Source organism: Stegodyphus dumicola, chromosome 2 (genome assembly GCF_044657685.1).
Source record: "Stegodyphus dumicola isolate Sdum_Otavi_A_Nest chromosome 2, ASM4465768v1".
NCBI lineage: Eukaryota > Metazoa > Arthropoda > Arachnida > Araneae > Eresidae > Stegodyphus > Stegodyphus dumicola.
In genome coordinates this window covers 190096060-190120560 of record NC_140769.1, presented here as the reverse complement: position 1 = coordinate 190120560, position 24501 = coordinate 190096060, and the positions used below count along the sequence as shown (strand labels likewise).

At 32.3% G+C, this 24501-nt stretch overlaps 1 protein-coding gene across 1 annotated transcript in view; it reads right to left on the bottom strand.

Moving 5' to 3' along the window:
- The window catches only part of Mau2 (Mau2 sister chromatid cohesion factor), a 142105-nt gene extending 125695 nt beyond the window's left edge, over positions 1–16410 (bottom strand). Inside the window, exon 1 of the mRNA XM_035361589.2 lies at positions 16016–16410. Coding sequence (XP_035217480.1) covers positions 16016–16246 — 231 coding nt within the window. The 5' untranslated portion in view covers positions 16247–16410. The remainder of the gene's footprint in view (positions 1–16015) is intronic.
- Positions 16411–24501: the final 8091 nt, after the last annotated feature.

The following is a 24501-nucleotide window of genomic DNA, read 5'->3' as shown; positions in this document are numbered from 1 at the left end:
CTGAGATATACGTTCCTCAAACACTTGTGTAATTCGATGATGATATGTCGGATGAAACTCATTTATTTGATGAGAAGATTGACAATCCATCTCACCCAAGCCCCTCTACACAGCCTAAAGTTTTTACCTGGAATTCTAAACATATTGTTGCACGGAACAAAAGTCGCACATAACAAGTTTTGTGTTCAAAATCTACACAGTTGGTTTGCGCTTCTATCAAAAAGATATGACATGATTTGAAAATTTCACGAAGTTATGAAATCAAAAAATTTGTAAATATTTTTGTATATAGGACTTGTGTGCATACATATATTTATTTATCTCATTTATCCATATATATTCAAGAAAGTTGTGTATATGCAGAAAACCATATATAAAGCTATAATAAAGTGCTTCTTCATTACTATACATAAGCTTCTGCTCATTTCCGTGCTTCACTGCAATGCTCGCTTAGTCGCACTTTTAAAAGCTCTGGCGGCACAGTGTTCCACATCATGGAACACCCACAGAATTGAAACGGTAAGTGCAATTTTTACAAAATTTTACCCGTATACTCTTTTAGGCCTAGATAGACTGCATACAAATTTTCTCGTTGAAATACCGACTTTAAAGTATAGTGCACCACAAAGGGTTAAAGCCTTTAAAAGTCTTAATCTGGCCCTGGTTACATGTATTTTCTGCATAGATTTAAAATTTTCTCACAGAATTAATATGTAAATTAGGTTATGCAGAAATTATATTCTTTTTTCAAAATAACATACGTATCAAGATCTTTAAAAATCATCAAATCTTGTTTCCTAAAAACAAGCATACTGCAAATTCGTGGTTTATGACATGGTGGCTCCAATATGATAAGCTATCCACAAAGAGCAGAAACTAGGGTTAATTGTTCTTGGTATGAAATCGAGATATTATAAATGATAATGAAATTTTTAAAAAATTATGGTTAAATTATGGCATCTAAAAGGAGCACCATGTACTAAAAAGTATTCATTATATGATGTGCCTTTTAGAATTCACCAAATCCACTAAATCTTCAATGCTTATTACCTTTTCTGAGAAAAAGGATGAAGAATCATTCATTTATTAAAGATAATTAAATTTTGAATATTTTTATATGCAAATGAGCATAAAGATTTGGTTTATTTGAAGAAAAAGTTTGACAAGTTTGCAAAAACGTACAGCACAGGTTGGTGTACATTTTTAGTAAAAAATTTTAAAGTTATACTAGGGCATGAACAAATTTGTTAATTAGCGCATTCAACAAATCAATCGTGACCCAGATGGTACAGTGGTTAGGGAAGCCTACTACCGTACCGAAGGACCTGGCTTCGAATCTTGGGTTAGACTTGGATGTTTGTAAATGTATAGTGTCGGTGTGGCATGGTGGCGCTCTAAATATGCGGCAAGCTGAAAAGTCCTCTCACGTGGATTTGTGGGAGACACTTGGAAGCCCCCCGGGTGCTCTCCCTCAAAATTGGGGTTGGAAAATAGAAGATCAACCTCTCTTCGGAGTAGGCTCTGACAACCATTGTTCTATGCAATATGGACAACAGTAAATCAATCAATATGCAAGAATCGTTCATTTAAAAGCAGTGATCAAGTTCAGCAGCTAAGCATTTTTAGTGCAATTAACAAATTTTGTTTTAAGTAGTAAATTTAGCCTACATTATTTAATTACAGCAAAACACACCAGGACTACTTGCTTATGGAAATGAATGCTTTTGTAGGGTATTTTCAAAGTGTCATTTGGAAAGCAAAACTGTATTTTCATCATTTGAACATACAAACAGCTTTTAAAATGCTGTCTTCGAATCTCTGTTGTCAATTTACTTTCAAATGAATTTCACTTTTACATTACAAAAATTTGAAATAAGAAGCAAATGAAATTACTGCTAGCTTATGCTACAAACATGTTTCTCTCACTTAAATTAATTTTCTCTCTTTTTTTAATACTCAGCTTACAATAAATTGTTTGAAAACAGGTTTTGAAACAACTAAATATATACATACAAAATCGGGTGTATTTGATCTTACCTCTTAACTTTTTCTATTCACTATATGCACAAAACTCCTTATATAATCTATATCCATAAAATCTAGAGGCTCACTTTCAGTTATATTAATATAAAGTAATCTAGTGAATTACTTAAAAAGCAGCTTATCTTATTTTAAAAAAATAAAAAATTTCATCCCTTTATTTGTACACTGAAAGTTTTCCTATACACACCATAGAACACAGCGAAAGAAATAATTTTTGCAAAATGTAAAAAATTATTAAATAATAACTTGAATTAAATTTGAACATGATTTCTGATCATGCAGATTTGAAAGACAGTTTTGAATTTTCTGTTATAAAACTAAGTAACAAAATTTGGTAGATTGTCAGTTACAACAATACCCATACCTCCTTTTGACAGCCAGCATACTTCCGTATGAAATAACAGTCTTTTATATTCTGTTCCCAAATCTTCACAAAGGGCCTTAAAAAGTTGAGTATTTAAAGCACCCATTTTAATACGATTGACATGATACAAAATTTTAAAACATCAGTGAGTTCATCTGGAAGTGTCTTAGCTACCAAAGCTTTATGGTGCACCAACACAGAGAATAGTTGTAACATTGGGATTTTTTTCTCTGACCATGTGTATGAATCCTGAACAAGATTCAAGCACTGACAGAGCACTATATGTGCATGTGTCTATCAGCTTTTGCCATGACATATCATATTTGCGAAAGAATTCAGAGACTGCTGTCATTAAATGAATTACTTTTGAAGTAGTTGTTAACTCTACAGAAAACAGCATTTCATCTTTGTTTCATTTTGTTTGAACCAAATGAAAAGTAACAGGTGACAACATTTGGCAATATGTACAACATCTGTACTTTCATCTGTGTCACAAAAAAATTTTTATTTTTTCACAGCCTGCACTGACTGACTCTTTGGCCATATCATTAATGCACATTTCAGACTGTTGTCAGAAAGCGGTATTTGTGAAAGCTTTTGTTCACTTTCTAGTCCAAGAACAATATCATCTACTTTTAACAAGCAAGGTTTGACAAATGTTTCTCCAATATGACTTTTCTTGGCTTTCACAATGAGCAAGGATAACTCATATGATGCTTTGAACCTTTTTTCAGATGACTGATTAAAGGATCTAGTAGTATCCAATTTCAGACGTTTCAGATTTGCACATTTTGCAGCAAAAAGCTCCTTTGGCTCATCTTTTACTGCACTACATTTTACCGACAAATGTTGCTCCAGACTAGGTCATATAGCATCATTACTCAATACTTAGTAACAAATAACACACTGCGGCTGGTCAACACTATTTTTTTGTATAGCAACAAAACCTTATTTAGTTTATTTTTGGAATAAAAGCACACGCAACTTGTGTATCCAGAATTCATACAGGCAGTATCAGAGAACTCTGAACTCTTGACAAACGTGATCTTCAACCTTCAACACCGGTTTTAGTATTATTTCTCACATGTGCAAAAAAGTATTAACGGTGGATCTGCTTCAATAGCTATTCATCAGTTCACTTGAGCAAAAATGTATTAACCCTTTGACGCACGCGATATTATTTTTATAATTTTTTTTAACTAAAAACTCTAGAAATTGAATATTATGATCCTAGAGACAAATAATACATGAATTTAAAAAATCTACTCTTGCCCATTGTTCTGTGGATGGTGGTCGCACTGTGAAACCACTACACGTCTAGGACTTTGAAACTTACTGATGTAGTAGGGGGAAAACTTTCCATTTTCCACGCGTGTTTCCAATAGATGACGAAATTTACGGATTTTAAATAAATGTACGTAAGAATTGCATTATATATAATTTTTTTACATTATTTTACAAAGTAAATCGTCAGAAAAAATTAAAAAATAAACATTTATGTAATTTTTCTATAGCAGTGAAAATATTAGTACCTACATAATAAGGACATTTGGATAAATGGATTAAAAAACTCAATAAAATAAGGATAAAAAAGAACTCAGTGTTTTTTTTTTTTTTTTTAATTTTAAAGAAAAAAATTTTTTTGTGACACTGTTCAAAGCATATTTTGTCTCTTTGGTACAAGCATAGACCTACACTGCACATTTCGCATATACATCTTGTTCTATGAGGTTTCTTCCTTGTGCTACAAAATGTACACTGCCCGGATTTAAATTTCACTAGTATATGTCCAGCGTTATTTAGTTTCTTTTCATCTGGCACATAAAATTTGTGGTTTATATTAATTGGGGAGGGGGGCTTGGTCTTTTTGGCTTCGTATGGATCGTTCCTTTCATATTCATAATTATTTTATTCGTATTTCGTCCCAAAATATTCAGAAAATATTTTTAATTTAAATACAACTTTTACGCAATTTCTATTTTTAATTATAGCAAAGTATATTTACATTAAATTTAAACCACAGGAAATAATTTATAATATCACATACTAGCTTGGGGAGCAAGTGTGTTGATGTCAGAGAAAAGTACTTGGAAAGAAAGACCTTTTTACTGGGCAGGTGCATGTATTGTTTAATAATAAAATAACTCTGTAGTTTCAAAACCCTTTATCTATATCCGGGAAAAAATAAACATTCCTATTTGAAAAGCAAGCAAACGCCATTGAGAAGCAAATGCCAGTGGTTTCAAGGTGCGACCACCGAGCCTCTAGAGGATTGTAAGCATTGTGACACAATGCTCTAGTTGCGCAGTGGTCGCGCCCTGAAACCACATAGCAAATACCATACATATAGAGGGGTTTTTTTTATATATGCAGTTTAATTACTGCAATTTTTTATTGTTTATGATAGAAATCATGATGTGCGATGACTAACTTTTGAAATTTAAAGTTGTTTATATATTAATAAAAGGAAGTTATTTTGTCTCATCGAAAACAAATTCTAAAAGGCATCCGATCTGAAGTATTAATACCTAAAACATATATGATTCTACAGTCATTTTGTGTTATTTAGATGTAAAAGATCAGTAATCAATTCATTTTTACTCAAAAATTTCGGAAAAAAGAGGAGAAAAAAAATTCGGAAAATGGTGGTTTCAGGGCGCGACCACCGCGCGTCAAAGGGTTAAGGCTCAATGTAAAGCTCCTGTAAAGTAAACTTGGAATATATTTTTCCCTCTGTGGCCTGATGCAGCCATTGCTGCTTTGGCAAAGTTTTCATTCTTAACATACACGTTCTTTGGCCCAGCGCTGCACAGCGGAGTTATGCAGGAGGTGCAGTGGGCACAAGTGGTGAAGCACTGCTCGACTAGCATGCGCTCCCTTCAGACGTCATTACTCGTCCTTTGGTGGGAGGCACGGATCTTACTTTGCAAATCCTTACAATGCTTCCAAAAAGTATTTCAGCTGCAATCCATGTATGCATGTGACAAATCCCCCCCCAATGGCTTCTCACTTTTTTTCTGGACATTTGCAAATTATGATCCCTTGTTATTTCAGAATATTACCTCATGGAGTAATGGTGAAGTGCATATTGCAATTTTTGTCATCTTTGGTGAAATCTCGGAATTTCTACATGCATGAAGCATAATACCACTTATTTAAAGACATTGCGCACTTTTTTTTTTTAATTTAGGATTTTGATGCTGAGGTTATACATGATGCCAAGCTTATGCAATTCTGATTTTTAAGTGAAAACAAATCACTGAGTAAATGGAGAGAATAACAGTACAAAAAAATGAGATAAGACCATGTCTTACATGGAAAAAGAACGTAAAAATATAGGTAGTGTTAGACACACTGTTGAAAGAGATATTAAGGTACCCAAAAAAACTTTTTCTTCCAAAGTCGTCAACGAATTTGAAAATGTTCTCCGGAGTTTTCAATTTTTCAGTGGGAGTGCAGATAATTAGAAAGAACCTTTTTTTATTATCAAAATAATATTCTAAAAAATTAATTCTTAATTTTAATGAAGAAGCAATTACTCACTGAAATGTTTGACTACCAAGCCATTAAAAGTATAATTCCATCATGATTATTAAAAGTATAATCCTATTATAATAAAACTATCAGCAATATATTCAAATTAAGATTCTCAGAAAACTGTAAACAAAATGAATATTAAATCTATATGTTTTATTCATATTAATTTGCTGTCCCTGACGCTTCATAAATTGATAATACTTTTCAAACTTTTTAAACAACAGTTTCTAAATACAAATCATCGACTAATGAAAACAGTGGAGTAAGAGTGGAGATAAATACCATAGCTAATGATTAAGGAATACACAGAAATGGCCAGAGCTTCAAAACTTTTTTTTTTTTTTTTTTTTTTTTTTTGCATGTATCACTTTTCAAATGTTGCCACCAAATGTTATCAACATGTATTATTTTTAAAGAAATACTATATACAAATATAAAAAATATATGGCAGCAGAAATAAAAGGATGCTGCAACCAAATGTTACAGAGTTATCTATATTTTGGAGTACCCCTTGGATTAGTGCCAAGTTGTCTCATTTACGGTAACCTGAGTATTTTAAGGTGCATGTTTTGGAAACCCTATCATGACGGGATTGGTTGTAAGTTGTGATGGCACTAATTTTTATTATTGGGAGAACACTTCTCAGAGCTTACGATTCAGAACTGAGATTTCAAGCGTATAGCACGCATATTGGATACGCTCAACTTTGAACAGATACGCAGAACTTTGAACTGACCCAGTACCGTAGGCGGTTGGTGATTTTACTTTTGATAGCAGTTTTGGTATCCTCGGGTGACAAAAATGTCCTTCTATAGGACTCCAACGAGACAGTTCCAAGAGAAGAGGAATATAGCAAACGAGAATCACAGAGCTCTTACAACTCTATTAGGACGCATCTCCTGAGAAAAGAATATCCTGATTACAAAAGAGAAGAAAAGCAAAGCAAAGAAGGCTAAGACCATGTCGGATGTGGAATATGAACATTCCACTAAAAAGAAGGATGGCAGAAACACCAAGATCAAAGGAGATAGCCAAATTAGTAACAATGACGAAATGGATTGGCTCAAGAACAACGAAGACCAACTAACCCACTGGATGATATACTGATAGAAAAACTACTGAAGAAGTACGGATATGAAGAAGTTCTCACCCTTGCTAAGCAAAGCAATCCAGATCTTGATGCAGAAGAATTTAGATGTAAATACAAGCCCACAACGTCAGAACAGATAGCTGATGATGCCAGGAGACAAGTCGGAGGCTCGGACCGATTAATGAAGGAAATCGAATCAGTGCAGCAGAAAACTGATGAAGAAAGTTGGATTTCACCTAAGAAAACAGTGAAACCGGCTAATACAAAAGAAAAGATAGAAATTTTATGGGAAAACCAATTTGAAACTCTGAACCCGGACAGTAATGCTGAAGTAGGAGGAGCCAGAGAAGATGAGACCTATTGTATTTCAGCAGAGTGCAGTTGATTGGTCACAAATTCATGAGATATTACTGCAGACTTGCAGTGAGGAATTTGAAGGGGAAATGAAGCAAAAATTACTGTATGCAAATGTCAAGACAGCTGATGATTATAGGAAAACCACCACCATATTACAGAAGAAAAATATACCATTCTATATGTTTCAGTTATTAAGTGAGAAACCCCTGAAAGTTGTACTGAAGATTTTGCCCTCAACCATGCAAGAAGAGAAAATATTTGCCGACTTGGAAAGAAGAAAGTTTCCAATTAAGAAAGTCAAGCAATTTACCAGGCGCAGAGGCAAAACATTAGAGAAACTCCCCATCTTTTTGCTAGAGCTTGGAAAAAACCAAAGGACAAGCTATTCATGACTGAACAATATGTTCAGCGTTAATATAAGGATCGAAAAGTACGCACCTAAAAGATGGATAATCCAATGCTATTACTGTCAGGAATATGGACATTTGTAGCATTTGTGCTCTCATCCAGAGCGATGCTGTAAGTGTGGGGAAACAGCATAGAAGCAAGAACTGTGAATTAAAAGTAGAAGATAAACCTAAGTGCATTTTCTGCGCTCAACAGCACGTACGTTCGTACCAAGGTTGCCCTGTTTATAAGAAAAGGTTTGAAGCAAAAAAACCACCTCAGAAACCTGCAGCACCAGCTGACTACCCCAGCTGACTTCTCTAAACTAGCAGAAAGTTCAGAAGTCAAAGAGAGAACGCACCCAAAAACTCTCTTTAGCCAGAAAGTGAAGAAAAAAACTGCAGCCTCCAACGACAGAGTATAAAGAAACAATGGATTGGATCCAGGATCCAAAAATTAATAACTTTCTCAGATTCATAGTGAACCATGTAGAGAGGATACGAGCCGCTAAAACAACTGCAGAAAAGTTCACAGCAGGATTCAGAGCAGCAATGGCCCTCATGAGTTTTGGAGAAGATAGCGAATAATTCTCATCTGCCGATGAGAATTGAAGGAAATACAAGAACTTCATGAATTTACATTCTGAAGTGGTTATGCCAGTGGTAAACTGGATGTTCCTTGGTATAGAACAAGGAAGCAGAAGGTGTTTGTTTGGTGGTTGAGGACAGAAGAAAAGAAACTTTGTTGGATGTAATTCAACGGAATATCTTACCTGAAACAACGATCACATACGATTGTTGGAAATTGTACAATTGATGGCTTCATGCACCTCTCAGTAAATCATGTAGTGACATTTAAGGATCTGGAAACCAGAGCTCATACTAACATCATTGATACGAAAGATTCTATATCAAATTCGAATCACTCATAATTCAAAATGAGATGCATTGCCTGGAGGGTTTTACATAAATTTTAATTAAACTTAATATTTACATACATAAAATGTAGGCTAAAATGCCTGAATCGAATATTAAGGCTCAAAAAGCAAGACTGATGCTATTTTTGGACAGACTTTAAACAATTAATTATTTTTGGATCCAAAAGCAACCTGAAGCCTTCAAACCCTTTGTCAAGAATCGTGTCGAAGAAATACAAAAATTGAGTTCACCGCAAGATTGGCATTATTGCCCAGGTGTCGACAACCCTGCTGATCTCGTATCTCGGGGAACGAAGATTTCCAAGTTAATAAACGAAACCATTTGGACGCAAGGTCCTCAGTGGCTTCAACTCCCTCATGAACTTTGGCCAAGATTAGATATTAAAGAAACAATAGATGAAAACAAACTGGAATACCGAAAGGGATCCGGTGATATACATTAACTTGAATATACAATCGAAAAAAGTACAGATGATCTTTTCGACATATCAAAATATAGCAAATTAGAGAAGGTGTTAAGAGTCACTGCTTGAACAACACGTTTCATTAGAAAATTAAGAAAAAGTAGCGACATTCAAGGAACTCTCACAGCTGAAGAGTTACAAGAAGCAAAAAATTTCTGGATAAGATCACAGCAAAAGAAGTTTTTTGCCGAAGAATATAAATCCCTCAAAGAAGGTAATTCAGTTTGAAAAAATTCTCCTTTGTACAATTTTCTTCCTTACATTTATGAAAAGGAAATCATGAAATTGAGAGGAAGATTGGAATTTTCTGACTTCTCACTAGATAATAAACATCCAATAATCTTACCTAAAAATTCTCGATTAACGATTCTAATTGTACGCAGAGAACATGAGAAAATAATGCATGGAGGAATTGCTGCAATTTTAGCTAAAGTTAGATCACGTTTCTGGATTCCTAAAGAATGACAGTTAGTTAAAAAAGCATTAAAAGGTTATATTATTTGCCAAAAATATTTAGCTAAACCAGCAGACCAGATGACAGCACCCTTACCAAAGGATAGAATCTAAGAATCACCTCCATTTGCAGTCTGTGGAATTGATTTCGCTGGACCAGTTTATGTAAAGAATTCTAAAGACACTCGAAAATCCTATATTGTTTTGTTCATTTGTGCAGTAACCCGAATTGCACACTTAGAACTTGTATCAGATATGTCAACAGAATCCTTTTTACTTGCATTTCGTAGATTTTTGAGCAGAAGAGGAAACTGCGTAATCATCTTCTCTGAAAAACGCCAAGACCTTTAAGAGGACAAAAAAAGAATTTGAGAATTTTTCAAAAGTTTTAAAAGATGACAAATTCAAGAATTTCATTGCCAAAGAAAGAATCCATTGGAAATTTATAATCGAGCGAGCCCCATGGTGGGGAGGGTTTTATGAGAGACTTGTTAGATCTGTTAAAGAATGTTTAAGAAAAATCGTAGCAAAAGCATTGTTGACCTTTGAAGAAATGTCTACACTACTTGTTGAAGTGGAGTTGGTTCTTAATTCACGACCTCTAAGTTATGTTTACAACGACGAGCCACAACCCCTGACTCCAATGCACTTCCTAAACATTGGACAAACTGATTGGAAGTATCCTTTGACTTTTGCTAGAATCATCGGTAGCGAAACGACAAGAGACACGCTGTTAAAAAGAAAGCGTTATCAAGAATTACTGTTAAATCAGTTGTGGTGCAAATGGAAGCAACAATATTTATTAGATCTTAGAACTGCCCATAATGTAACTAACGATATTCAATTTAATCATTAATACGGAAAAAAAAAAAAGAAAATGCACAACAAAATTGTTCAAAATATCTTAAGTTCAAGAGGATATAGATGTTGAATAGTACGTTTTAAAAAATTTAGTTTATTTATTAGTTATAACATTTATTAATTGATACATGATGTGTATAACCTTTTTTGGAATTGTAGTGTTTAAATAATTAAAATTTATGTAAAACCCTCCATGCAATGCATCTCATTTTCAATTATGAGTGATTCGAATTTGATCTAGAATCTTTCGTATCAAATGGTGCATCAGCCGGTAATCGAACCCGGGCCGCCCGGTGATTCAGTAGTAGAATGCTCGCCTGCCACGCAGGCGGCCCTGGTTCAATTCCCGGCCGATGCACCATTTGATACGAAAGATTCTAGATCAAATTCGAATCACTCATAATAGAAAATGAGATGCATTGCCTGGAGGGTTCCATCTAAGAATCTAAATCAAATTATACTGCGTAGTGCATCAAATCTACCTTCAACAAGAATAAATTTTCAAGTCACGTGTTCGGAAGGGTAAGGGTTAAGTAAGCCAATAGATGGACTCCTAACGCCATCTCTTGGTGATATCAAAGAATATTCCTTTACACCATCGAAGGTATGTGAAGTATAATAAAAAAAGATTTTTGAAAGAAATGCCACCGACAGTCTGGTACTACAGAGGATATTTTTTATTCTTACTTTTGTGAATTTATATGGCTACAACAGAATGCAGATTCTAGTTCAGATAATTTTAAACAGTTTTCGGATGCCATTAAGGAATTCTGTATGCCACAAACTGAAGACAGAGATATTTCTGAATAAAGTACATTGATATTTCCTTTTTGTGCTGCACAGATTAGATAACATGAATTTCCATTTTTATGTTATTTTCTTCTTTTATTTTGATTTAATATGCAGTTTATTGAGATTGAAATTTTTTTATGTTTTATTGCATTATGCCATTTTACTTGAGAGGGCACGTAAACACGAATGGAGCCAATTGTCAATTTTCGCCAAGGGGGACCCCGAAATATATTTTTCCCTCTCTGTGCATTAACTTTAAAGAAATAATATAGTGGACATATAAAATATGTATCACAACATTTAATACTTTACTGGGAATATTAAAAGATATCCAATACAAAATATTTTTAACATCCACATGCCAGTTTGTTGCCGTTTGATGAATATGGTATCAAACTGGCACATGATTGATACCATATTCATCAATTATAAAGATATTAATTTTTTCTTTTGAATTTAATCTGTGCATTACTGATTAACAAACTAAAATAGTTAGAGGCAATAAGCACAATTCTTTACCTTTTTCATTATATTAGCTGGACTCGTGAAATTCAACTAGATTATTAAAAGCATTATATATATTTTTTCTTTTTTATCATTACTATTTTATGCAACTGGCTGAGCTAGCAGTTAGTTATCTAAAAAGTGATTCAACATAAAAGTGAGGTTTGAGAATAATAGTCCTTGAGGGGGCAAAAAAATTGTATGGCAACATTTAACACTGGATCAGGAATTCTGAAAACATGTTGTTTTTAAATATTTTGTGATTTTGCTGTTGAATTTTATGTGACATAAATGTGAAGAAAGGGATGTTTAATAATAAAATTAAAACAAAAAAAGTTACATCAGCAAAAGCAGGTCTAAGAGCAGATATGATATACTACAAGTTCAACGAGAGTATAAAAAAGAAAAGGCACCCGTTGGCAACAGTATATTTTTTTAATCACCAACCTCTAATTGGCTATAGCTTCAGCAATAATGATTAGGCTATTGTTAGGCATATAAAAATAATATCCAACATAAAGTTAATAGAAAATGCATTATAATGAGCATATACAAATCAAATGTAGCTTGATATTTAGTGCATATAAAATAAAACTAGACAAAAAAGTATGACATTAAGCATATGTAAGACAAATTTATACATGGTTAAGAAAAGCTGGTGTTAAGTCGTGGGAAAAAAAATGACATTAAGCATAAAATTAGTAGGATAAACAAGAAATAAATCATTCTAAGTTCAAATTTAGCTTTTCAAACATGGTATTTACTATATATGAATTAAGGTTAGAATAAAAACACATGATGTTAAGCATATGTAAATAAAAATCAATGGCTAATCTTTGGAATATGGTAACAGGTAGTTTGGCGACATTTTGGAGGCAATAAAGGTTACTACCTAGGACTTTGGGAATAACGTGAGAAGTACTCAGTTCCGATTACACATTATTTTGTGTGAGGGAAATGAGAGATCATGATATATGTCATGTGACATTAATGGACGAATCACTGTTCTTTAATCGGAAAAAGGGGTAAATTTGTAAAAATATCTGCTGTACTTTATACCATTAGTTTCATTCTATGTTCTGTGAAACAGTGTTGTTTAATATTTGGATCCCATGGCCGTATATAAAGTAAATCCGAAATTTTTATTGCATTTATGTGTAATTGAAAAGAATTGCTTAATTGCGGATAAGTATGAATGTCCAAAATGTGGGAATGAAATGAGATTGTGTGAAAGGAAGGATATTACAGATAAGTTTGAATGGCGGTGCAAGAAATCTGGTGAAAATGGACATTTTGTGATCCGCCATGCACTCAAAATTCTGTAGAAGATTAGGTAAGTTAGTATTTTTAATTATTTGAGGATATTATTTTTATGCATTTTTCTAAATGTAAGGAGTAAATAAATTAATATGGTATTATTGGAAAATTGTTATTAGCAATGATTTAGTTTAAGGTAATTAGGATTGTAACCTAATTTTTATTAATTGAATGTATGTGCTTATTTATATTTTAAGTAGTGTTTTTTAATTTAATTATATTTTAATTTAATGATCGTGATTTTGAGAGTTATATGTTTGTAGTATTTTGGAATACGTTTGAGTAGAAGTAAATGTGCGTGGAAAGAATTTTAATATTTGACACTAAGTATTTGTAACCATTTTTAATGTTTTGTTATGAATTCGTTGGTGACGTTTATAATAGATAATTTAGAGGTAAAAGTTTTTGGATGTTTTATTTATATTATACGTGGAAATGTTCATCCTTGGATAGGGTATATACTTTTTCGCGATCAGGTAATTTCATATATGTGCTTTTTACCGAGTTTAAAGATTCACAAAATTTTCCTGCATTTTCCTGCAAATTTTTGTAATTTATGAGAAAATAGCAGTGTAGATGGATAAAGTCAAGAGTGTGCGCAATGCCATTTTTGTGCAATTCTGGGATTTTTTTTAAGTAAAAATAAGTCAACGTGTACATGGTTACTGTGTATATGCAATTTTGAAAAACGCGGCAAGGAGTTTGCAATTCTGCACTTTTTCCCAATTTTGCAGTTAATATTTGTCATGATTAAGCAGTTTTGTTCCATAAAATTTCTAGCATAAGTGTAATTTGGCTAGCAGATTGTTGGAAAAAGTGTTGAGTAAATAAAAAGAAAAGAAACATGTCTTTACTTCGTGAAGACAAAATGGCGGCGAAATGGCAAAATGGCGAGGGTTGCTGTAGCAGAGTTGGTCGCCAAATTTTCGCCAAAAATCGCCAAGTTACCATAATCCAAAGATTAACCAAAATTTGTTAAACATGATATTTGGAATACATAAATTAGCAGGAAAAAAACATGGCATTAATCACATGTAAGTTAAAGATAGAATGAGTACACCAGGAGTTCTCAACTCAAAAAAAAAAAAGTCATACTTTTTTTGGGGGGGGTAAGGATGTGATCAGCCTCTTGTTTAGGTGTTAAGTATTTAGTTTTAGTTTATGAATACCAAAAACTACTTTTGTTTTTAAGTTTCGACATTTATCGATAGTTTCTATATTTTTTAATATTTAATTTATAAAAATAATCTAAATCGGAATGAATGTATATATAATTTTTGAGTCTGGAAAGATGAAGGGAAGAATGATCTTCTAGCAATGGTGAATGGGTCTATGGAACAAGAAAGGCTGAGAATCGTAGGAATAAATTTAGTTACTGAAATCAATTTCTAATAAATTATTTTATCACAAATAAATTTAAAATTATTTGTATACTTATACATAGAAATATTTCATTTCCTTTTCATCAGATTTTAAAAGTCCTCCTAAAAAAAACAGTTAGGGAGATACTATCCACAGAGAAGCAGTCTTTAATTGCATTTGAAACTTTCGTGACTGAATCTTGACCATTAATTTAATTTCATGCCAAAACAAGAATTCAAAAGTAATTTGCTAATTTTTTTTTTTTTTTTTTTTTTTTTTGTGAAGATCACTTTTTGGTAACTTCATTTTTAGAAAAGATAGCATAGAAATCAGACAAAATACAACTAAGTAGAAAATAAATTGTATGTGCAAACAGTGATGATGACAACAGTAAAAATGATGATAATTAATAATTATTGTAATATTACATCATCAAACAATGAAAAAAGGGAGAGGAATATGAGAGAAATGGTTGCTAATTATGAACAACACATCAACGGGATTAGCATATTTGAACTGTTATTGCCACTTTTTATAGTGTTTTCCAGAGTGTCTGCAGTAGTAAATCCAAAGACTCAGTATTACTAGGTAAGTGGAAATATAATATCCAGAATTATATTTAAAAATCTAAAAGCAATATATTCAAAGATCATGGTTAATATTAAGTCTGTCATCATCAACAGATTCAGAATCAATTGAATAATCAGAAAACTGAAGCAGCCTCTAAATCCCTTCCCAGATTCAAAGCAAAACAGTATGAATGTGTAATAAACTATAAGTATGCCTAGGATCTTTAAGTTAGGAAAACTCATTTCAAAAGTATACTCGTGAATCAGTACATTTTCAAATCTGAGACAGAAGTCACCAAAAATGCAACACACTTTACTAATAATCTTCTAAAGCACAGACCTTTGTGGATGATTCTTAAAGAAATAACAGCCCAAATATTTATATTGCATAAATATGCCATTGATCATTAAACAGAACTTACAGCAACTATCAACTTCAGTTACCTTCAGTTTGCTAGTCAAATGAATATCACTAAATTTTAGTCAAATACATATTTATGACATACTATGTGATTAAACAATGGAACAGTTATAATTTAGGGCATATATTATTTAATAATATAGTTAGTTACAACTGTAAAGTTAAACAATTATTTCACAATAAGATTTTCAACAGAATATTATGTAAGATTATACTTTCAAAATTGAACCTATTTATAAGAGCACTCAGTATGCGAATCTCCCGCATGATAACAACAAAAAACGACTAGAAAAACTTTCATTTTATATTTCCTCGTTTCAAAACAGTCGTAACGGATAACATTGACATGTACAAAACAAAATATCACATTAACCATTATATTCAATTGTAGCATTTTTAAAATAAATTTTAATACAAAAAAAGGAAACGTTAATAAATTCAGTTAAAAAAAAAACAACCAATATTCTAATAATTTTTGTGCAATATTTTAATCCATTTCAAATACTTTTTATGCAATACAGGGCATCATGTTATGTATAGATAACAATACTGCATACCGCTTTTTCAAGATGTGACTGTGCAAGATCTGTATTTTTAGTATGCTGTAGTAAAATATTTCCAAGTTGTAAATGTGTTCTTGCTTCAATCTTAGGAGGTTGCTTTAAATTAAAAATTGCAACTAAGCATTGAATGCAGTTGCGAATGTTCGGAGGATTCATGGTACGAAACTCCTCTGCTAAAGCTAACAACGCTAAATAACATGCTTCTGGAGTAGTTGAACTCATCATAAACTAGATGTGAAAGTTTTAAAAACCTTAACAGAACCTTCATCAACGTTTCCCACTGGCATTCCACATTTTGACGTTTCAAACTTTCAGGAAACTAACAATTCAACTCTCAGGGAGCTTCTAGAGGTAGTTACAGTTCTTTTCCTTTAACATTTTATTATAATCTAGAACAGGGTGTGGGATAAGGTTCGGAGAACAGCCTTAGTTGCGCCAACTTGGCTCCTCTAAGGATATGGGCGACATTTCATTATGCCAATGGAAGTAAATATCATGTGAGGAATAAGTGCTAGGGAGAAAAGGAAAATATGCTCGCTTATGTGCAGAAAATAATAGCTCTCTGGTGCCTGGGCAACAAATAAATAAGTGAATATTAAATAAGTGGTCTGAAATACCTTTATTTATATATTAAGCTTTTATTCGTTTGACTTATTTTTAATCTAAAACATGTATTTGATTACAGTACGGTGTACTAGAAGATATTTGAAATATAAAACATTTATTTTTTTTTAATAAATACATGTTCAACAAATACGTTTTTAAACAAATATATGATTTACATGATTCTGAGTATAACAGTTTTGGGGGAAAAAAAGTAAATGAAATTTTTAGCGCATTTTTTGGTTTAATGATATTTTGTTAATCAGTGAAGAATTAGTATTATTAGCTCAAAGGGCTATTAATTTCGTTTTGGCATTTTGCGTTGAAAACTTTAAATGTCGGTTCAATTTTCAAAGTGTTGTCACCAAATATTATCGCCCTGTATTATATTTAAAGATATTAAATCAGAAAATCCCAGACTTTTTTCTCATAAACCACTTCCAAAATTTAGCTTGTTCCAGTAGACCTCCCTGCAGCTACATTTCTACCATATTCCAAAACTCGACAAAAAATGTGAAAATTAGGTCTAACTAAGGCTCCTCTAAAAGATATAATGGAGCCTTAAATCTAACTATGAAAATTTGCGTTGCGGCTGAGTCCAACCACGAATTAATAGTTTTCGAAAAAAAGTGAGAATTGATTGGTTAATTAATTAATTGATTGTGGATGTCAAAAAAGTAAAGTAGGCCAATCAAAAACGTGATTCCATCCAACTTTACTTTTTTGTCATCTACTCACAGCACAAGGAACCAATCAATGCTCACTTATTTCATTTAGAAAACTCCCCATTCGGAGTGGTAAGAAGAAAAAGAAAAAAAGCTTATTTTTTGTGTTGTATTTATTCAAATATGTAACTATTATACTATTAATTATTTACATTGTATATTGCATAGTAATATGACAAGAGTCGTAATATAATTAAAATTAAACATTAATAACATAACGTAACTTCTACAATGACAATCACAAAATAGTCATAATTTTAATGGGACGGATCTACAGTCAGTTACAAAAGTATTCGAACACCGGAACTCATTCAGAACATATACTTTTCAGGTCAGAAACAAAATGGTGGCTCATGTAATCTTGGTTAGGTGGTAAACAAACAAACTGGTTCAATCTTGGTTAGGTGTGGAAAAAACAATATGGTTACTCTAACCTATCTTGGTGAGGTGGGAAACAAAATGGTTGCTTAAACCAGTCTTGGTTCGAGAAGAGTGAAATCCCCAGTCAATCTTGGTGAGGAGAGAAAACACAAACTGGTCGCTCCAACCCGTCTTGGTTCGATTAGAGAGAAAAAACAAAATGGTTTCCCCAGTCAATCTTGGTGAGGAGCGAAACGAAATGGCTACTCGAACCCGTCTTGGTTCGAGAAGACAGAAAAAAAAACCTAGTCAATCTTGGTGAAGTGGGAAACAAAATGGTCGCTCAAATCATCTAGTTTTCAGAGGAGAGAAAACACAAAATGGTCGCCCCAGTCAATCTTGGTAAAGTGGGAAACAAAATGGCTTCTCTAATCCATCTTGGTTCGAGAAGAGTGAAAGCACAAAATGGTCTCCCCAGTCAATCTTGGTGCGGAGAGAAAACACAAAATGGTCGCTCAAACCTGTCTTGGTTCGAGAATAGAGAAAAAAAGAAACCCAGTCCATCTTGGGGAAGTGGGAAGCAAAATGGTTGCTCCAACCCAAGGTCCGTAGAAAGAACAGGTTAGCTCACTTGGAGTAAACAAACGAAAAGCCAGCGACTCGTTCGGCTGTGACGTCACTGAAGTTCGCTGTAGCATCTCCTAATAGTAGTTTCGTATTTCCTTTTCAAATATTTTCTGTTTTTCATCGGAAAGTAAAAATTCTAATATTTGGAGTTTAAACTTAACTACCTAAAATATTATTTACTATATAGAATAAGTTTTAATTACGAAAAGTTCCCTCAGTAATTTATTGTTTCACCAAAAATCTTCCAAACTTCCTTACAGAATTTCCTATTCAAGATTCAGCTGTTTATACCGTTACTCATTTTAGCTTCAACAGACTGAAAACCCACATTTCACAAGAACTGGAAAATATGTAGTGTAGTCAGAGCTTAAATTGTGCCGGCTCCGGTACCTTTCAGTTCATGGGATAAATTATAATTCTAGCCGGAGCGCATCGGAGCTCTACATAAGAAGGCTCCGGCACTTCTTTTATGTAATTAACGGAACTACAATTTCAGTAGAAATTTAATCTCAAAAATTTTATTTTTAGCAGCAATAAAATTATATTAAAAATCGCTTATTAAATGTTAATTTACCTCTTTACATTTTATTGAATTATTTTAATAAATAATAATCAATTATTAATTAATGGTTATATAATAATTAATAAATATTAATTGCTAATATTAATTAAATAATTATTTATTAATTTTATAATAATTAATTTTTAAATGATAAATGATTTTATTTATTTACTCTTGTTCCTCTTTACTAACGGCCTTTCATAGGTTTCCGGCACTTCTAATTTTAGAAATTAAGCCTTGAGTGTAGCGATATAGAAGAAATTCGAATTAAGAATATTTATTCTCTAAAGCTGTACAAACTTGTCCCTAATGTTTGGAATCTAATTTGGCTGAAATTTAAATTAATTTTATTTTGCTAAAGCCTACTTTCGGTCCAATTGTTTCTGCAGTACTTGTTTCATTTAGAAATCTTAGTTTACTTGTGGCTTTTTTTTTTTTTTCAGATGAACTCGCATGAACTTTTCCTGTAATATATGATTAATTTTAATAGATTAAAAAAAAAGAAATTGCATAAAATTATAAGTCGCTAGATTCTAAAACTTGTTTGTAATTTCTTGATGTAAAGCAGCAACAAGAAACATAAACAAATGAACTATTCAAGCTATAACTGAAAGGAAGTGTAATACTTAATCAGCAGACTCTTTAAAATCAGCAGTTGCATTATGTAATTCTATATAAAAATGGAGACTTAATTTTAATTTAAATCTTAATTCTTTGAATTTTACTTTTTAGCAAAAATAAAAAATAAAAATTTCCAAAAGTATTCAGATAGAAGATGTTAACTTTTTATATAAAAAATGAGTAAAAGATATTAAAAGAATAGTTGCATATCCTCTATTATGTTTTGTTATTAATATTGTATATTTAGAATTTTATCTCTTAGGTTTCTATATTTTTTTCACTTATGTATTGTTTAATTTATAAAAATAATAACGAAATGAAACACGTAGTCATTTTCTGGATTGTCATCCTCATTTTTTATTTCAGAGAAGTAAATACCAGATATTAATAGGTGGTGTGGTGTTTGTGATTATGGCAAAGCCTCGAGGGCTATGCGCCTGAAGGGAGAAATGCCTTCGTGGAGAACTTTCTAAGGGAAAATGGCTCGTATACACGTTACACATGGGGAAACCACGAAAACGCCCATGCAGCCAGCCCGTTCGCGGGATTCGAACCTCGGACCGAACTACCAGTGTTCAGCGACTTTACCGCTCGTCCGCTGGTGGGCAGATATTAATATGACTGAATGCTGTATGTGTTTGTTTTGGTATCAAAAAAGAAATATGTTTATATAATAACTTAAATATTACATTTCATTTAGCATATTCAGTTTAACCATTCTATGAATGAAAAAAAAATTAGAGTTATCAGTTTAGTTGTGGAAAAATATTATTCATACACAAATAAATACACTCATAAATACATTATGCAGTTTATCTTAACGTCATTTGACTGTCATCGTACTTTCTGTGAACACATGGAAAAAGGGTGAATGTTTATTTAATATGATGACCTGTGTACAATATCCCCACAGACATAATGATTACATTCGTAGATACTAGCAAAATATAATTCTGCAGGTAAATTTATATAATTAAATGCAAAAGTCAAAATTGGTACTAAATTTTAAACACTACATTCAACAAAATCTTAGTAAATATGGATCTTAATTTTATAAATGAAATTTTGTATGAAATATATCATGGTGCACTGTATAGTAATGGAATGCAAATTTTAAAACTATAATAAATAAAATATTTGCTTAAGTTATATTATTCATTCATAATACAAATCATAACAAATTATAAGTACAGATAGAAAATGAAATTTTATATTTTACAAGAATTTTAGCATATTTGTTTTTTAAACGTTTCTAAATTTTGATTGCATTTAAATGCATGCTGTGTATTACTCTGTTTTCAAATAATATGAAAGAAAAGAGCCTTATTAATTAGAAAATTAATATTGCTGAAGGAACTGCTTTACTATCTTTGCAAAATTACTGTAACTAAATTATCCAGAACTAATAGTCTTAAGTATAATAATACAACTTAATTTGCTCGCCAAATGAATTGTGGACTTCTATATTGCTTTCTGTACTCTGCGGTGTTGTTAGTCCTTCTTATTACTTATATGTACCCCGTGTATTAATGATATTATATTTCTGGCATGTACCATATTAACAGTACAATAGGCTCAAATTCTAAGTAATTGACAAGGCTCATCAGCTGAACACTGGTGGTTTGACTTCAATTCCTGGAGAAAAGGCTGGTTGCATGGCCATTTTTCCATGTGTAACACTAGTTAATGCAGTGAGCTACATACACATAATTTAAAACTATTCAAGCATATTTATATGCATCTGTCACAATTCACAACAATATTCAAAACCGTTGGCATTTAAATACACCTAATAAAATGCATAGAAGTTTCTACATATATTAATGAATAAATTAATTTAAGTAACCCGAAAATTCAAAATAAATTGCATCAAATCAAAAAACACTATAAGTTTCTATACCTATGAAATAATACATTTTGCTGATTATTTTTTATTTTGCCTGCATTATTGGTGCATAATGCAATCGCGCAGTGCGTACCAACCATTATGCTACATAAATTTAATTATATTTGAGAGGAAAAAAAAGAGAAACGAATGAGTTTCAACCATAGATATAGTAATCTATGGTTTCCACATTCGCGGACAAGCTTACATTCAGCTTGAATCAATGCAAAAATCTTTGTTGATCTGAGCAGAGAAAACTTCAATGACGTCACAGCCAATAGACAGCGAGAACGTATTTTCGTTTGTTTACCCCAAGTGAGCTAACCTGTTCTTTCTACGGACCTTGGCTCCAACCCATCTTGGTTCGAGAAGAGGAAAGCATAAAATGGTTGGTGAGTTGGGAAACAAAATGGTTGCTCTGACCCATCTTGCTTCGAGAAGAGAGAAAAAAATAAACCCAGTCAATCTTGGTGAAGTGGGAAACAAAATGGTCTTTCCAACCCATCTCGGTTAGGGAAGAGAGAAAACAAAATGTTCTATCCAACCCATTTTGGTTGCCTATTTCCAAACCCTACCCCACTTTTCGAATTTTTGACGTCATGGAAAAATGGACTAGTTTCGCCTAAGGCTATTATGAAGAGATCTATTTCTAGTAGCTCTAGGTGAAGGTGAGACTAGTCGATATTTCCGTGACGTCAAAAATTCGAAAAGTGGGGTAGGGTTTGGAAATACGCTAGTAGAAACGATCGCCTTTGCTTGTGACGTCACAAATCGGTGGAGCCAACGAGATAAATACTGTTATATGAAGTCGTTGGCTTTAAGCAAGATGGTTGAAAATATTCTGCCACGCAATTTTCTGTACAAAATAATTAAAATATCGTCGATTGCTTCTGAAACTTTTCATTGCGAAGTTAAATCAATTATAGAAAATTATAAAGATTTCACTACCTGGTTGAAATAAATACAAGCACATGTTGCATATTGTGCAAAAATATCGATGTGGAATATTACTTAATAAGTTGTAAATAAGATGAAGAAAGAAATATGTGATAAACATATGAGCCCAAATGCAATCTTTACATAAAACTATGCGTATCAGAAAAATAAAAAAGTATTTCTTAAAAAATACATAACCTAAAAAGGTACTCTAAAAATAGAGAGAAAACAAATAGCAGAGCAAAAATGCTTTTTATTGGAATTACAAACTATAGCTATTTTTTTAACGACAGTATCGCGAAGCACGATCTCCTGATGACGACAATACTCACGGTTGCCAGAACTTATCTAAACTATATATTATATTATTATTATTTTTATTAACATATTTTAATAAAAAATATTTACACCAATTATATATGTAAAAAGAAGTCAGCACATTTTATTATATGGAAAAAATATTCTATAATAATAACCAATGCAGAATTTTATTCAAAGTCAACTTTACTAACTTGCATTCGTATATTATTATATATTCAGATAACTTCTGATGGCCGCTAATGACATTTTTCTATCTTGGAGACATAGTCTTTTTATTCTTCTGTCATCAATAGATGTGGTGCACCTTTTTCGGCCTTTTCCTTCTTTGTTTTTTATTGAATTTGTCTCCTGATATCGTAAACAAAACTTTCGGACTCCAGATGTAGTCACTGAACCATAGTTGTTAAATTTTGTATTTAATAACTGATCACTCTTAAATGTACTGTCTATACAAGAAATACTCATCAAACAGCGTGAATTTATGGTATTTACAACGAGTATATTCAGTTTATTCGCATATAATTTTTAATGTTAACAACGGATATAATCAGATCATATGTATTTTGAATATTACACTTTAAAATCAAAAGAATGCAAGCACTGAAATAAGAAAACACTCGATTCATTGTAACACTTTCGGTCATTTTCAGCTGAATTAAAAACTATATATATTTGAATTCTCTTTATCTACACAATATGCCATAAACATTAATCCTAATATTAATACGTAATAAAAATCGCGAAAATGAAATGTCAGGGATTAATCCAACTCAGTAAACGAAAGCACTACGTGATTTTCTACTATAACGCCATATATTTATAACTGCGGAACAAATGCAAATTAAAACGTAAACAACATACGCTCACATGCGCGAACATGGACCTTATAAACATATATACAGTGGCGGCCAAAACTGTGGACACTTGGAAATTTTTATGTTTTTGAACTTTGTATGCTTATTGAAAATGTAACGTTTCGCAAAATGCAAACTTGTATTCTCTTCATTTTAAAGAGAATTTATTACTGAATTCAATACAAAACACAAAATTCAATTATTTGCAATACAAAAAAAGTTATATGTACTTTAATATAAATAAAAAACACAGTTATGAAGTGGTTTCTAAAGTCTAGCTTTCCTGGCCAATCATTGTTCTTGTTCTGAGAACCAATCAAATGTTAGTAACTGCCAGTAGAAGCTGACAGCATGTTTACACTTGAAACAATTCATTATTTTGCTTTGTTCTGTAGAAGGAGGACCTGTTTTTCATACACTGCAATTACAAGTAGGAATTTTTGTAAAAAATTTTTAATATTTAGTCAAGAAGCAATGACATGAAATAAAAGAGTAGATTGGACACCTAGAAAGAGATGTAATATTATTGTGTTACGAGAAAGTGGTCTTTCCTATCTGAAATTGCAAGACAGGTGGGTGGTTCAGGGACTACATCTGGTGTCCGAAAGTTTTGTTTACGATATCAGGAGACAAATTCAATAAAAAACAAAGAAGGAAAAGGCCGAAAAAGGTGCACCACATCTATTGATGACAGAAGAATAAAAAGACTATGTCTCCAAGATAGAAAAATGTCATCAGCGGCCATCAGAAGTGATCTGAATGATGCTGGTGTTTCTGTCAGTTCAAGATCAATCAGGAGAAGATTAACAGATGTTGCACTGAGAGGTAGAATCCAACGAAAAAAGCCTTATCTGAATTTTCAGCAACGGGAAAAAAAAAAAAAAAAAAAAAAACTACTGTGGGCAAAGGAACACATTAATTGGTTAGATGATACTCCGTGGTCGTTAGACAAGACTCATCCTCACTTCATTTCAATTCATATCATG